This window comes from Lygodium microphyllum, chromosome 7 (genome assembly GCF_053477565.2).
Source record: "Lygodium microphyllum isolate KBCC chromosome 7, Lygodium_microphyllum_v1.1.10, whole genome shotgun sequence".
Taxonomy (NCBI): Eukaryota; Viridiplantae; Streptophyta; class Polypodiopsida; order Schizaeales; family Lygodiaceae; genus Lygodium; species Lygodium microphyllum.
This window is the reverse complement of record NC_141141.1, coordinates 20,443,826-20,458,580: the sequence shown is the minus strand read 5'-3', so window position 1 is coordinate 20,458,580 and position 14,755 is coordinate 20,443,826. Positions and strand designations below refer to the sequence as shown.

General features: G+C 42.8%; 1 protein-coding gene across 4 annotated transcripts in view; it reads right to left on the bottom strand.

The window, feature by feature from the left end:
• Positions 1-224: 224 nt before the first annotated feature.
• Positions 225-14,755, bottom strand: part of SAR1 (SUPPRESSOR OF AUXIN RESISTANCE1) — a 123,278-nt gene continuing 108,747 nt past the window's right edge. For 3 of the 4 annotated variants that reach the window (XM_087681147.1, XM_087681145.1, XM_087681146.1), the window contains exons 24-27: positions 12,242-12,349; positions 2,326-2,466; positions 1,772-1,933; positions 1,065-1,666 (exon numbers count right to left, since the gene is read on the bottom strand). In XM_087681147.1, the coding sequence (XP_087537273.1) occupies positions 1,628-1,666; positions 1,772-1,933; positions 2,326-2,466; positions 12,242-12,349 (450 nt within the window). In that variant the 3' untranslated portion in view covers positions 1,065-1,627. The other variant, XR_015691280.1, reaches the window with a different exon arrangement.

Sequence of the window (14,755 nt, the reverse complement as noted above, 5' to 3'; positions counted from 1 at the left end):
AAAAGCTTCTTCTTCTTTTCTCGTCTTCTTGCTTGTGCTTGAGTGAGCGAGCGAGGGAGTAAGAGAGTGAGAGAGTCGGTGTGTGAGAGTAAAGGATAGAGAAGAAGAAGCTCCACATCTCCTCTTCATCTTCTTCTCTTCTCGTCTCACGCAGCTATGAAAAATGGAGTTTAATGAAGAGGGATTGAGGTTGCTTGAGCTTGCCTCAACGATCATGGAGCTACCGGTGTGCGAGAGAGGAAGGTACTTGATCAAGTATCAAGGTAATCTCACTACTCCCGATGGATATGGATAGTGTGTTGGCTATGTGAGGTAGCCATGGCCACTCGGCTTGAAACGCTTGACCAATAAGCAGTCCGTAAGTCTCGGGGATTGAGCTAGAGAGCTCCCTTTACATATACTCATGCACATGAGAGAAAAAGAAGCCATCCCAAGACAATACTAACTTGTGGTTGGGACTAAAGCATTCCATTTTGTCAAGGCTTACCTTGATCCGTTCTATTCTACTCAAAAGGGCAAGTTCTAAACCCTCTTGCATGATAGCAGATGAAGTACAACCATCAATAGAATGATACAAATGTTTGGGCAAAAAAAGCCAAGAGTAATATAAGTAAAGGTAGTAAAAGTAAGATGCCTAGAAACCAAATCAAAAATGCGTGGTTGGACCATCCGGAAGATACCCGTCCTAAGAAAGCCCTCAACGTTCGCCACATACTCTCAACCTATGTCCCGTCTACAAAAGAATCTAGGCGGCCTAACTCTAGCTTGAGCAATAACCTTTTGCATCGTCCCATACATGTGTTGCTTGGATTGACCGACATGAACCAATTCATCAAATCAATTTCCCTTGACCACACATGCAAACTAGTAGCTGCATTGGGGCCTCCTCAACACTCTCAGATGCCAGTTGAGAGTGCTGTGAAGCCTCTTAGATCTCCTTCTGACCCAATCCTCCACAAGGTCCTTACAAGTGCATGCTTGAGAGACATCAAATCGGGGGCCAATGGCGTCTTTATTACATTTCCACAGGATAGTGAAGAAAGTGTGAGTCATGATGGCTGCAAACAAAAAAAAACGGAGCATGAATGAGAAGGTGAGTCCATCAAAATTCCCATTTCAGATCTCGTGTGTGTTCAATTTCCATTCCCCCTCAGTACTCAGGTAGTTGGCTCTAGACAGGATGAGACGTCTATTCCTTGACAGTAACAAAACTCATTTCTTTCCTGAATTCAACTGTACTTCCAGAACAAGTTGAGCAGGTGCCTCTGAAACAATGCACCCCGACAGTTTACAGCCACTAACATTTCCATCTGCAATTTGTGCTTTGGCTACTTCGATACAATGAATATGCTTTCTTTCACTCAGATTCTACCTGCAATGGTCGTATGCTTACCATCCAGAAAGCCCTCACATGGGATACTGTAGCAGACATGTCAAATGGTGAACCTGAGATGCCAAGGGATAGAACTGCATGATCTGGACAGGCGCCCTTCATCCCCCTGTATTGGCATGTATGCGAGGAAGGTCCTCGAGGTGGGGCCGCATCACTCAGCACATGTACCTTTGTCCAACATTGCCTGAATACTGCTCTTAAAAGCTTAGCAGGAACTTTGGCATACTATATGGTTCAAACCATAGACTTCACATCACTTGAATCTGTCTCTAGCTGCAATCCAACAGAGGGGGGTTCAAATATTCTGAGATTCCACTTAGGGCTCACCCTGAGACATGAGAACATACAGCAGTTCTTAGAGCTTGAATATCATTTCACCTGTTTGAGGTGATGGACCAACCCACTTTTAAGTAAACTTTCAAGAGCTTCCAACTGTTTAGATTTGTTTTGCTCCCTTAGCTGCACTCTAAGGCGATCCACCAAGGTATAGGGGAACCACACTGCACACATCCTTTTGCGCTTAATAACATCCACAGGTCTCTGCACAGAAGATAAAAACAGCAAATGCGACTTGTCATATAGAAGTCCAAAAAAATAAAAACAGAGGGAAAGACAGGAGGATTAGTGCAATAATCAGAAATGGTCTGCTAGTCTATGCCAGTGGCCATCAACAACAGTGCTCCCTATTCTCAGAGATATCACCATGAGACAGTTAGATTTTTATGCAGATCCCACTCATCATTCTTCCGGATGACAAAAACTCTTCGTGCATGTGATTCAACAAACATACATAAATGACTCATGGGGCCAAATCTTGCACCAAACAATCTATACAAGTACCCAAAATGTCAGGCACATGCACTAACAAAAACCCTCGCATTCGGTGAATTCCTCAAGTCTGTACTTAATACCCCGGAATTGTTCACACTAACCTGATTTCCCCATGCTTTAAAAAAGTCGAGTAACAGAATGGCAGCCTCAGATACACGACCGAAATCCAAATAAATACGAACCAATGCAGCAGGGTCTGCATTATGAGTTGACATGCCTTGAGATCCTACTTGCCTTCCACCCTGCAAATTGAGCAACATTACACAAATTTATTGTGGAACTATTATCTAAGTAGAATAAACATGTTATTGCCTATCAAACAGAGCTTTGCAGCAGATGAGAATCATTACCATGCCAGTATCAATTTTTAACATGCATCTGAAAAACGTTCCCTATACACACCAAACATTAATGACCCTAGGACTTATACAGATTACAATGCAAAGAAATAGTAGTATTCCTGAATTCCCTTGAGAATGACCAATTTCCACCATAAAAGGCTTCAAATTTGAGAGAGAGCAGCCGTTACAATCACCAAATTAAAATATACTAAAACATCATAATTGATACACATATAACATGGGAAACAGTAATCAACATGTCAGTTACGAGCCACTCCATGGTTCACAATTCCAACTCTTAAGGAGTATTAGCCAAACTTTAGATACCAGATATTAGACGCCTTCCATGGAACTGAAATTTTAGCTTAGCCAAGAAATCAAAGTGACAGTGGAAGAAATCTCCGAGGGCAAAGAGCTTGAACGTCCATCCTTTACATGATACCAAAACTCGTAGAGTGTCTGCTGTAGCAGCTTAAAGAAATCATCATCCAAATTTACCATCCTACATCGAAGGATAAATCAAAACTGGACATAGCTAGGGATTCATCAAATTCTCCGAAAACTATGGTTTCACATCATTATTTTGTCAAAAGATGACGTACCAACGAGACAGTAGGGTTTGCGGGGAGGAACACGGAGTGAACTCGGCAAACATGGAGAAGAGAAGAGAAGAGAGAAGAGACTCTAATGAATGGAATGATGAAGTTCTAAATCATGGAGTGAATATGATACAAGGGAACAAGGGTGCCGTAGCACAAGGAAGATGATGAAGACACCCACGAACCATGAACCGCAATGTCCTCCTAAAGGGGTGTGAAGGTAGTGGAGAGGCTAAAGAGAAGAGGTGGCTGACAGAATGAATCAGCCGTGAGGAATGAATGACAGAGTGACCTATAAATAGACACAGTCAATCTAGGATGGCGCCCCTTTTTGGGGCTGCAAATCCTAAATGCAAAACGCAAAAACGCAAACTGTGGATAAGATGGCATTACAGCAAGACAGTAGGGTTAGCAGGGAGGAACACGAAGTGAACTTGGCAAACATGGAGAAGAAAAGAGAAGAGAAGAGAGAAAAAACTCTGATGAATGGAATGATGAAGTTCCGAATCATGGAGTGAATGTGATACAAGCGAACAAGGGTGCCGTAGCACAAGGAAGGTGATCAAGACAGCCACAAACCACGAACCGCAATGTCCTCCTAAAGGGGTGTGAGGGTATTGGAAAGGCTCGAGAGAAGAGGTGACGGACTAAATGAATCAGCCATGAGGAATGAATGAGAGAGTGGCCTATAAAAAAGGACAGTCAATCTAGGATGGTGCCCCTTTTTGGGGCTACAAACCCTAAACGCAAAATGCAAAAACGCAAAAAAACGCAAACTGCGGGTGAAGGGTAAAGGGTTTCTCAACACCCCCTCTCACGTCCAAAAAGGGAACAAGAGAAGAGTGCGGTGGAGATGCAATGCTACACGCTGAAGAATGCTTATGCAGCAGATGCCACTTGGACAGTGTCCCTCGTAGGAAAATTGTTCACTTGCCCAAGCGCCCTAATACAAAGATGATGAAAACATGCAATGCATAGGAGAAATGTCGGACTTTTTGTGGTGCCGAGAACCATAAGGATATGCCGTACTGGATGTCGGGAGGTGGCTCCATGCTGACCAAGTGACCAAGACAAGAAGATGTAGAGAACCCCTAAGATCCAAGATTTCCACCGCAAAAGGAACCTGTACTAAAGAACAGTAGATAGAGTGAATTGGAAAACCCGAAACTCAACCTTGGGAGAGAAGCCACGAGCTCCGTGCATCCATGCTAGAAGGAATACGAAGGCCTCATCACCAAGTCCCGGCTAAACCTTCGAGGTCCCGATCTAGGTGATACCTGAAGATCCTTGGTATCAGTACAAGAGATGACTGGTCGAAGACAGTGTTGAGATATCGAGCTCCACTCGTGATACGCTCCACTCGTGATACGCCAGGGTGACCGTTGTGTATTTATGTCACCGACTTGTCAGTTGCAAACGCGGTTGGTACACCGCCCATGAATAATAGCTACATGACAACTATCCTTATCTACTCTAGTTCATGGCTCAGTTAGTATGCCACCTTAGTTAGTTGAGTTTGGTTTGAGACCCATATAGGGTTCTTCTATCTCTTTGTATGGAGTTCTTTTGGCTTACACAACTAAGAAGAGGAAAACTGTTTTCAGCCTCCACCTTTGTGTGTATTCCCCCATTGTGCAAGCAAGAAAGCTACAAGTGAGACTCCTTTCTTCTCTCCCAAAATCTTGACATGGTATCAGAACCTTGTTCGTGGTAAGGAGCTCAAGGAAGCAAGCCAAGCTCGCGGTGTTCTGGTAAGAGGAGCAGTGTTGCTTTCATTTTCTGTTTTGGGAGCAAATCTCTGCAGGTAGCACAGCCGGAAAGTGCAGGAGCTCATTGTCTCAGGTTGAGACACCCTTCGCGGTGAAGCAAGAGGGCAGTATATGCTGCGGGAAAGGGCTTTATCCCTTGGCGACCTTGTTTTTTTTATTTGAGGCCATTTCGAGGCCTGTTTTGGAGGCGGAAGTTTTCTGCATGCACTCAGGAAAAGGCCCTGTTTTATGCTGTGCGACCACTGTTCTACAGGTCGGTGAACAGTTACCACAGAAATTGCATCGTATGCTTGTGTGCAGAGACATTGGGAGTTACAGAATCATCATTGGTTCCTGTTTATGCAAAATCTAGGAAGTGACTGTGTGGTCAAATACCACTTTCGCCAGTTTTGCAAATTTTCCCTTGTGAGGGTGAAGCTGTGTTTTTTGCAGTGACAGAATTTTTTGCAGTGTTCTGTAATGGCGTCTGATTCTCTTTCACAGATTGTCACTGAAAAGCTTGACAAGAACAACTTCCAAGCATGGAAGTTTAGAATGACGAATTTCCTTATGGGAAAAGGATATTGGGAATTTGTTGCAGGAAATGAAGAACCAGTTCTTCCTAATGTTCCCAATCAACAGCAAATGCAGGCATTTAAAGCATGGCATGAGAGAGCCAGGAAAGTTATGTACTAGCTGTCTATCAGCATTTCAGACTCTATGATTGTGCATATTCAAGATGCAAGTACGCCAAAGGAGGCATGGGATACTTTGTCAAAAATGTATAGCACAAATACGCAAGCCAGGAAAATGCAGCTCAAGCAAGAGTTGCACAATGTGCAAAGAGAAAGTATGAGCATCAATGACTACCACATGAAGGTGAAGAAGATTGCAGATGCACTTGCTTCCATTGGGTCGCCAGTGGAAGATGATGATTTAGTCTCAGTGACATTGAATGGTCTAGGAAAGGATTATGCACAGTTCCGAACATCCATTTCCGTCCGTGAAAGATTTCCTGATTTTGAGGAGCTGATTGCTCTTCTAATTTCTGAGGAGCAGAGAAATGGTGGTGCATCTTCTTCAGGAGGAACTTCAAAAGAAGTTGTCTTCTACTCAAATGCTGGAAGAGGTAGAGGCAGAGGTAGAGGAGGCCGATATGGAGGCCGTGGTAGAAATCAGAATATGCAGCAGACTCAAGAAAACCAGTCCTATGGAGGAGGACCTGGTAACTCTAGAGGCAGGGGGAGCCAAAGAGGTCGTGGTGGATAGCAAAGAGGCCAAAATCCAAACAGTAATGTTGATTACTACTACTATGATAAAATGGGTCATATGGCTAAAGACTGCTGTAAAAAGCAGAATGACATCATGAATGGAAAATTGCAACAAGGGAATTATGCATCTTCTAGTAGACAGGGTGATGACAGAAATGAGCATTTGTTCATGGTGCAGCACATGAACAATTCTGTGACAAGTGCAGAAGAAAGCAACGATGTATAGTATGTTGACTCAGGTGCATCAAACCACATGACAGGTCATGCAAAATGGATGGAGGATGCAAGGAAAATGGAAAAATCAAGATTTGTGGAGATTGGTGATGATACTGCACATCCTATTGTGCAGATTGGAAAAATTCCTTTGTCTATGTAGAATGGGAAAAAGAAATACATGTTCGATGTATTTCATGTCCCGAATATCACCAAGAATCTGGTTTCTGTTGATCAAATGGTTGAGCAAGGCTTGCAGGTCAGATTTAATCCTCATGGATGCTTTGTTGAGGATATGAAAATTAAAGGTTGCTTGATAGCAAAAGGAAAGAAGAAGGGCAGAATGTTTACATTGGATGCAGACATGTCTGAATTGAGTGCAGCAATGTTTGCACATGGGACCGGTGTAGTTGCAGATATTGATATCTGGCATAAACGCATTGGTCATGTTAATGTACAGTGACTAAAATCAATACGGGCCCAAAATATTGTTGCAGGATTGCCTAAATTCAAGGTTGCAGAAATGCATAAGGTATGTGAAGCCTGCCAATTTGGAAAACAGGCAAGGAAACCATTTCCTAGACATGTTCAAGAGAGTGAGAAGCCATTGGAATTAATCCACTCTGATGTGTGGACTACTAAAGCTGCATCTCTTGGAGGCTGTCATTATTTTGTCACTTTTATTGATTACTATAGCAAAAAAGTTTGGGTGTATTTTATGAAAAAGAAAAGTGAAGTTTTTGGGCATTTCAAAACTCTTAAAGCTATGGCAAAAAAGAAACAGGTCTGCAAATAAAATGCCTAAGGTCAAATGGAGGGAGAGAGTACCTCTCAAATGAGTTTGCAAGGTCCTTGCAGGAGCATGGCATAAAGCAGCAATATTCATGTAGTCATACCCCACAACAAAATGGAATTGCAGAAAGAAAAAACAGGCATATTGGAAAATATCTCATGCCATGCTTAATGAAAAAGACCTGCCAGACTTTTATTGGGCTGAGGCAGTTGCTACAGCAGTCTACATAATGAACAAGACTCCCACTGCAGCAATACATGGGATGACTCCAGAGGAGAGGTATACTGGTAGGAAACCAGATATTTCTCATTTGAAAATTTTTTGTTGCATTGCCTATGTACATGTGCCCGATGAGTTGAGATCCAAGTTGGATCCAAAAGCTGAGAACTGCATCTTTATTGGCTACTCTCTGCAGCAAAAAGGGTATAGATGCTATAACCCTTCTACTCGTAAGTTTACAATGAGCAGAGATGTTTTTTATGAGATGAGTAGCTGGTATAAACCAGTAAATGTGATTGATGATGTAGATGCACAGAATTCACAGCAGCAGTCACAAAATATTAGTGGACCTGGAGCGTCCTCTAGCAGTGGTTCACATTCTTCGCCATGGACAGGCAGATTGAGATCAGGAGAATCTTCTCAAAGCAATGCAGATAGTGGTATGCAGGTATCACGAAAAGGAAAAGAGAAGGTTGATCAACCCATGTTTGATATGAATGCAGGTCACTCTTATGTGGATGGTGAATCCAATGGCTCAGAACAGAGCATTGATGATGAGTTAGGTATTCCTTCTATTATTACACCTGGAGTAAGGAAGACCAGGGATGTTTTGAGAGCACCTAGAAGTGAATCTACTTTGCGCAGGTCTACGAGAGCTAGGTATCCTGTGGATAGGCTGAAATATGATGGATTTACAGCCATTCACTATGCATATAGGTTAAGGTGATACAGGAACCAGAACCCACTTCTTTTGAGGAAGCCATGGGAAAAGAAAAATGGGAGAAAGCCATGGATGAAGAAATGGATGCCTTGGAAACAAATGCTACATGGGAATTGGTACCTTTGCCTAAAGGTAAAAATGCAATTGGCTGTAAGTGGGTTTATAAGGTGAAGCACAATGCAGATGGTTCTGTGAACAGATACAAGGCAAGATTAGTAGTCAAGGGGTATGCACAAACATATGGCATTGACTATGAAGAAACATTCAATCCGGTTGCAAGGATGGCAACCGTAAGAGCAGTCATTGCTATGGCTGCATCAAAGGGATGGTCTTTACATCAGATGGATGTAAAGAATGCATTCTTGCATGGTGATTTGCAAGAAGAGGTCTATATGGAGCAGCCACCAGGTTATGTGCATGCTGTTTATCCTGAGTTTGTTTGCAGGTTGAAGAAAGCATTGTATGGCTTGAAGCAAGCACCTAGAGCATGGTCTGACAAGATAGGACAGTATCTTGTCACTATTGGCTTTCAGATTTCCGAGGCAGATTTCTCACTTTATGTGAGAAAAACAGAGAAATGTATTATGCTACTTGTCATTTATGTTGATGATTTGATTATGACAGGTGACAGTGATGAAGATATTCTTCATGTGAAAATGCTATTGAAGCAGAAGTTTGAGATGAAGGATTTGGAGAGCTGCGTTATTTCTTGGGCATTGAGGTGATTAGATCACCAAGTGGGATACAAGTCTTGGAGAGGCAGTATGAATTGGACATGCTGTCCAAATATGGGATGACAGGCTGTAAGCCTATTTCAGTTCCTTTGGAGCAGAATGTGAAGTTGAGCGTAGATGCAGGTCAACTTCTAGAAGACCCTACTATGTATAGACGCATAGTAGGAAGTTTGATTTATATGACTATTACCAGGCCAGATTTGAGCTATGCTGTTGGATTGGTAAGTCAGTTTATGCAAGCTCCAAGGAAACCACATTTGGATGCGGCTAGACGCATACTCAGGTATGTGAAGTCCACATTGCAGTATGGACTACTTTATGAGACTGGGGTTCAGATACAGTTGTATGGATACACTGATGCTGATTGGGCTGGTAGTATTTCTGATAGACGATCTACCAATGGATATGTGTTCTCTTTTGGGAGTGCTGCAGTCACTTGAAGCAACAAGAAACAACCTACAGTTGCCTTGTCGAGCACAGCGGCTGAGTACAGGGGTGCACCAATGGCTACATGTGAGGTAGCTTGGTTGCATAAGCTACTTTATGATATGCATCAGCCGACAGATAGGCCAATTGTCATTTATTGTGACAACATGAGTAGTATACACTTGGCAAATAACCCGGTCTATCATGCTAGAACAAAGCACATTGAGATGCATTATCACTATGTGCGAGAGAGGGTTTTACTAGGTCTTATTGATCTAGTTTATGTCAGCACAGAGGATCAGATAGCTTACATATTCACGAAGGCATTGGGCGCAGAGAAGCTGCGCAAGTTCAAAGACCTGCTTGGTGTGCAGGAATTGGGATTGAGCTCGAGGGGGAGTGTTGAGATATCGAGCTCCACTCGTGATACGCCAGGGTGACCATTGTGTATTTATGTCACCGACTTGTCAATTGCAGACGCGGTTGGTACACCGCCTATGAAAAATAGCTACATGACAGCTATCCTTATCTACTCTAGTTCATGGCTCAGTTAGTATGCCACCTTAGTTAGTTGAGGTTGGTTTGAGACCCATATATAGGGTTCTTCTATCTCTTTGTATGTGAGTTCTTTTGGCTTACACAACTAGGAAGAGGAAAACTGTTTTCAGCCTCCACCTTTGTGTGTATTCCCCCATTGTGCAAGTAAGAAAGCTACAAGTGAGACTCCTTCCTTCTCTCCCAAAATCTTGACAGACAGCCACCCCAAGAAAGTAGAGGATGGGTGAAGGACTTCATGTGGAGTAGGTTCCCCCTCAGAGGTGGGAGGTGGAGGGGCACCTGCTGAAGTCGAAGAAGTAGATGCCCCCTCTGAGGGCAAAGAAATAACATCCCTCTCAGAATCCCCCTCTGAAGTAGACAGGGAATCCAAAAACTCATGGATCACGAACTCTGAAATGTCTGATGACGAAGGAACTGCTGCCGATCATGCCGAAGAAGGTATCTGGGGTGCCGAAGAGCTCCCAGAGGTAGCCTCTCGAACCTGAGTAGTCGAGGGTGGGGAAGGGGGGGACTCAGAATGAGCAAGAGGTGGACAACAATCGTTGTCTCTCAATGGAGCAGACTAGGTAGCCGAAGAAGAGGAAGAAGTCGAGCAGCCATTGTCTCTCAAAGCAGCAGAGTGACGAGGAGACGGTATCAAACAATCACTGTCTCTCAATGAAGCGGACTGCAGATCCATAGGTCGTAGAAGCCACTGTACTTGAAAATAAGTAGGAGAAGACTACCGCTGACATTGTGACGATCTCCAAGAGGTCGTAGCGCCAATCGATCCTCCATGTGCTTGAAAGGACTTAGTGCGCATCGGATGCGTCTTATTGCCTTGAGCATAGTACTCTGATATTTTGCTGGCCTTTCGTTAGATTTCGTGTTGACCCCCGACGATAAATATGATTCTAAGTCAAAAGCCGTTTTACAAGGCCCGTAAGTTGTGCCTCCCACTCGATGTGGCCATCGATTTAGAGGGAATGTGTGTGCCACAGTAAGAGCACCTAGTAGTCTGGTCATCTGTTGGTAAAGAAGCCATGGATACCACTGTGCCTTGCTGAAGAAGGAAGAGGTCAGCCACCACCATGAACCACGAACCACAAAGTTCACCTTAAGGGATGTGAGGGCAGTGTGAAGCATGAATCCCAATGTCCACCTCAAGGGGTGAAAGGGTAGTGGAAGGGCTGGAAGTGAGCTGCTAGTGGGAGAAGGATGTAAGAGGTTGCAACCAGTAGAAAAACGCAGGTGAGGAGAGAGAAAGACTAAAAACGTAGGCACCAGGTGAGAGAAAGACTAAAAACGCAGACAAAATAACTTGCAGGAGAAAGAAATACTAAAAACGTGGACAACAAACAGCCCGTAGGAGAGAGAAAGACTAAAAACGCAGGCACGACAGCCAGCAGGAGAGAGAAAGACTAAAAACAAGACACCAAGAGAGAAAAACTAAAAACGCAAGCAACAGAACTGTGATGACGTGGCAGGCTGTACGGCAACACGTCTGCATAGGAACAGCGGTCGCCTGGCTAGAATCAGCTCCAAATTGCGTGAAGAGGGCTAGAAATCAGGCGCCAACTGATGGAGACAGCAATGGACAGCTTCGGCTGAGATGTCCTCCGCGAACGGGGTGTGGGCAGCAAGCTGAAACACCTGAAATCTGCAAAAACGAGATTTTGATGCAACGGAAGAAGAAGAGAAGTGAAAGCCGAACCCACCACCGGTCTTTGCCTTCACTACAATGGAGGATCTTTGCTACTACGTAAGCAGATCCGGCTCCGATACCATGTCAAAAGATGACGTACCAGCGAGACAGTAGGGTTTGCGAGGAGGAACACGGAGTGAACTCGGCGAACATGGAGAAGAGAAGAGAAGAGGGAAGAAACTCTGATGAATGGAATGATGAAGTTCTAAATCATGGAGTGAATGTGATACAAGGGAACAAGGGTGCCGTACCACAAGGAAGATGATGAAGATAGCCACGAACCACGAACCGCAATGTCCTCCTAAGGGGGTGTAAGGGTAGTGGAGAGACTGGAGAGAAGAGGTGACGGACTGAACGAATCAGCCGTGAGGAATGAATGAGAGAGTGGCCTATAAATAGGCACAGTCAGTCTAGGATGGCGCCCCTTTTTGGGGTTGCAAACCCTAAACGCAAAAACGCAAAAACGCAAACTGCGGGTGAAGGGTTTCTCAACATATTTGTGTTTGTCTAAGCATTGTGGATGGAAACCCAATACATCATTGAATATCTCTCTTTAAGACTCACACAAACCCCTGACAACAAGCATATTTCACTATGTGAATCAAATGTCTACCCTTTCAGCTCACAGAAACCCTACATAACAGAAACTTTTAACATTTCACTTCTCCAAACCATGAGCACAAGTGTTTAAAGTAATAGATCATCAATACCTTCATCATATCCACTAACCACACAGGAAGTTCCATCAATCTGTCCATAGTCAGCATAGCCTCTGCAGCAACTGCAGGAAGACTGGGGTGTAGTTTTACATACAACTCCTGTGTCATACAAGCTGCCTGTATTAGGGAGTGAATTTATATTCGTATTTGTATGTTTTCAAATCAGCAAACTTAAAAAAGACTGTTTAGTAGCTTCATGCCTCCTCCAGAAAACAATTTCAACTCCTCGTCAGTAACACTAAGGTAAAGGAAAAGCATACAAAACCAATGTTTGGGGTAACACATAGGAGATAAGTGAGGACGGGTGCATTGATGACATTATTGACATCACTACCACTACAGCAAACGTTCTTGCGAGTTTTCCATATCTATAATGATCTCATGTTCAAGCACAACCTAATCCTTTCCCCCATTAAGAGGTTACCTGTTTACATTAGATATTTCAGAAAATGAACATGTACTGAACCTAGAAAAATACTACAAAGATCAAAGCTTGGAATATTCTACATAGGAAGGTTCCATAGAAGACACCACATATGCTTTTCAAATTGAAATCTAATGGTATATATGGCTCCATGTTCCAAGTCTCTCACCAACCATAATCTCTCTTCTTTGGACTTCGTGTCAATTTCTTGGAAGCTTTAATGAAGTGTAGTGAAATACTCCCCTTTGTTTGACCTTGGCTCATATCTTGGCAATCCATTGCGTGACGACAACCATAGTGCATTAGCAACTACCTTGGCTCATATCTTGGCAATCCATTGTGTGACGACAACCATAGTGCATTAGCAACTAAGGCCATCAGACAGGAACCACATTAGAGGTAAGCTAGAAGTGTAGTTTGTCAAATCACTCTCTGGATTTTATGTATTACAAGTAGAATACATTAGTACTAACAATTGAAATATAGACTGACTTAGAATTTATCATCTAGAGCTTGTGAGAGAAATTGACTTACCTTCCCTCTTGTGCATACTAAGATACCCAATAGGCCTAGCATGAGGCACTAATCTTGCCTCTAGTGCACACCAAGATACCAAATAAACTACCATGAAACATGAATCAATTATCAATCTAATTTGTCTACCTGATACAACATGCATGACAACCCATGGCTACAAATAAATCCTAAAGTCAACTTACAAACTACTGTGATTGATGAATTAAATTTGATCTACAATGCATCAATTCCCGAATAAACATGGAGGAGTTTAAGTCATCATGGATTACTGAAAAAGTTGCACAAAAACATTATCCTGTTTGCCAAACTGAATAATGATAGTGTCCACAGTGATGGTGAATTTGTCAAGGCCTCTTTAGCTATTTGTAACAAGGACCATAAGTCTCTTGTTAATGAGAATGCGATCCTTGAGATAGTAGAGTCTATATCTTTGGCTCTATTTTTCAGTGACTTAGTGGTGGATTAGGACTTGTCAAGCCCTCCTTATATGAGAATTTACCACATGATGTTTGAAAGGTGAGACTTGCCCTGTCCCTATATCAAGTCATACCATGAATCATAAGGTTGGAAGTACTAATTAACCTTTATATACGGGAATCACTGATACAATGTCTATTATTGCTAAAGATTAAAATTCATGGGCATTTTCTACGTACTTGTATGGAACACAATGCAAGAATAGTATCTAAACACCTTGCTGCCAATTTTGTCTGGTACTCTATTTTCAAAGAGGAGAAAGTTTCTACTAATAACAACTCAAAGAAAATCCAAATAGAAAAACTCTTATAAATGCCACTAGAATCCTACCACTCCCAAGCCATGTATCAAATGCTAGGCTCCTGCGAGCTAGTAGCTGTAGGAAAAAGCCTAAATTTGTCATCTAGTCACAACCAACAGTCTAACAGGAAATTATATGAGATGCCTTCTGTGCCAATAGGAAGTGATTGCTCACTATACTTTAATCCTACTCGTCTAAATCCCTATCACATGGCTGATCAAGGACTGGATCTCTCCTCTGGTCTGGTACTCCAAGGGGGAAATATATAAACATATCTTTAAGGGATGCCTTGCTCACAAGTCCATAGAATACAAGCGTCTATGCTCCAATCGTGCAAACCTCCTTAACAAAGAAATGCATCATCCATTGAGCTCTTTTGGGTCCCGATGATCTTTGTTCCTAAGGAATGTCCAAAAATATAAGCCACACTTTGACAATCTTAGCAACCTCTCAACATAAATCTCCAGAGGAGGTGAAATATCGATACTAACTTTGGCTCATTATGAGCCAACCTAGTTGTTAAAGAGAAGAGGTCATTGCCACAAGTCATCATAGTAATCCTATCACACTTCTAGAGAACTGAGTAATCCAAGTTCTTTTCTCCAATTGTGTGAACCCCCTAATGAATGAGCTACATTATTGGCAGAGTTCTTCAGATTGCTTGCAATCTCTACATCTCAAGTTCTGAATAGAAACATAAAATTGTAAACCATTCTTCAACCACGCTACCAACCTCCACCTTTTTATAGAAAACCATATAGCTACC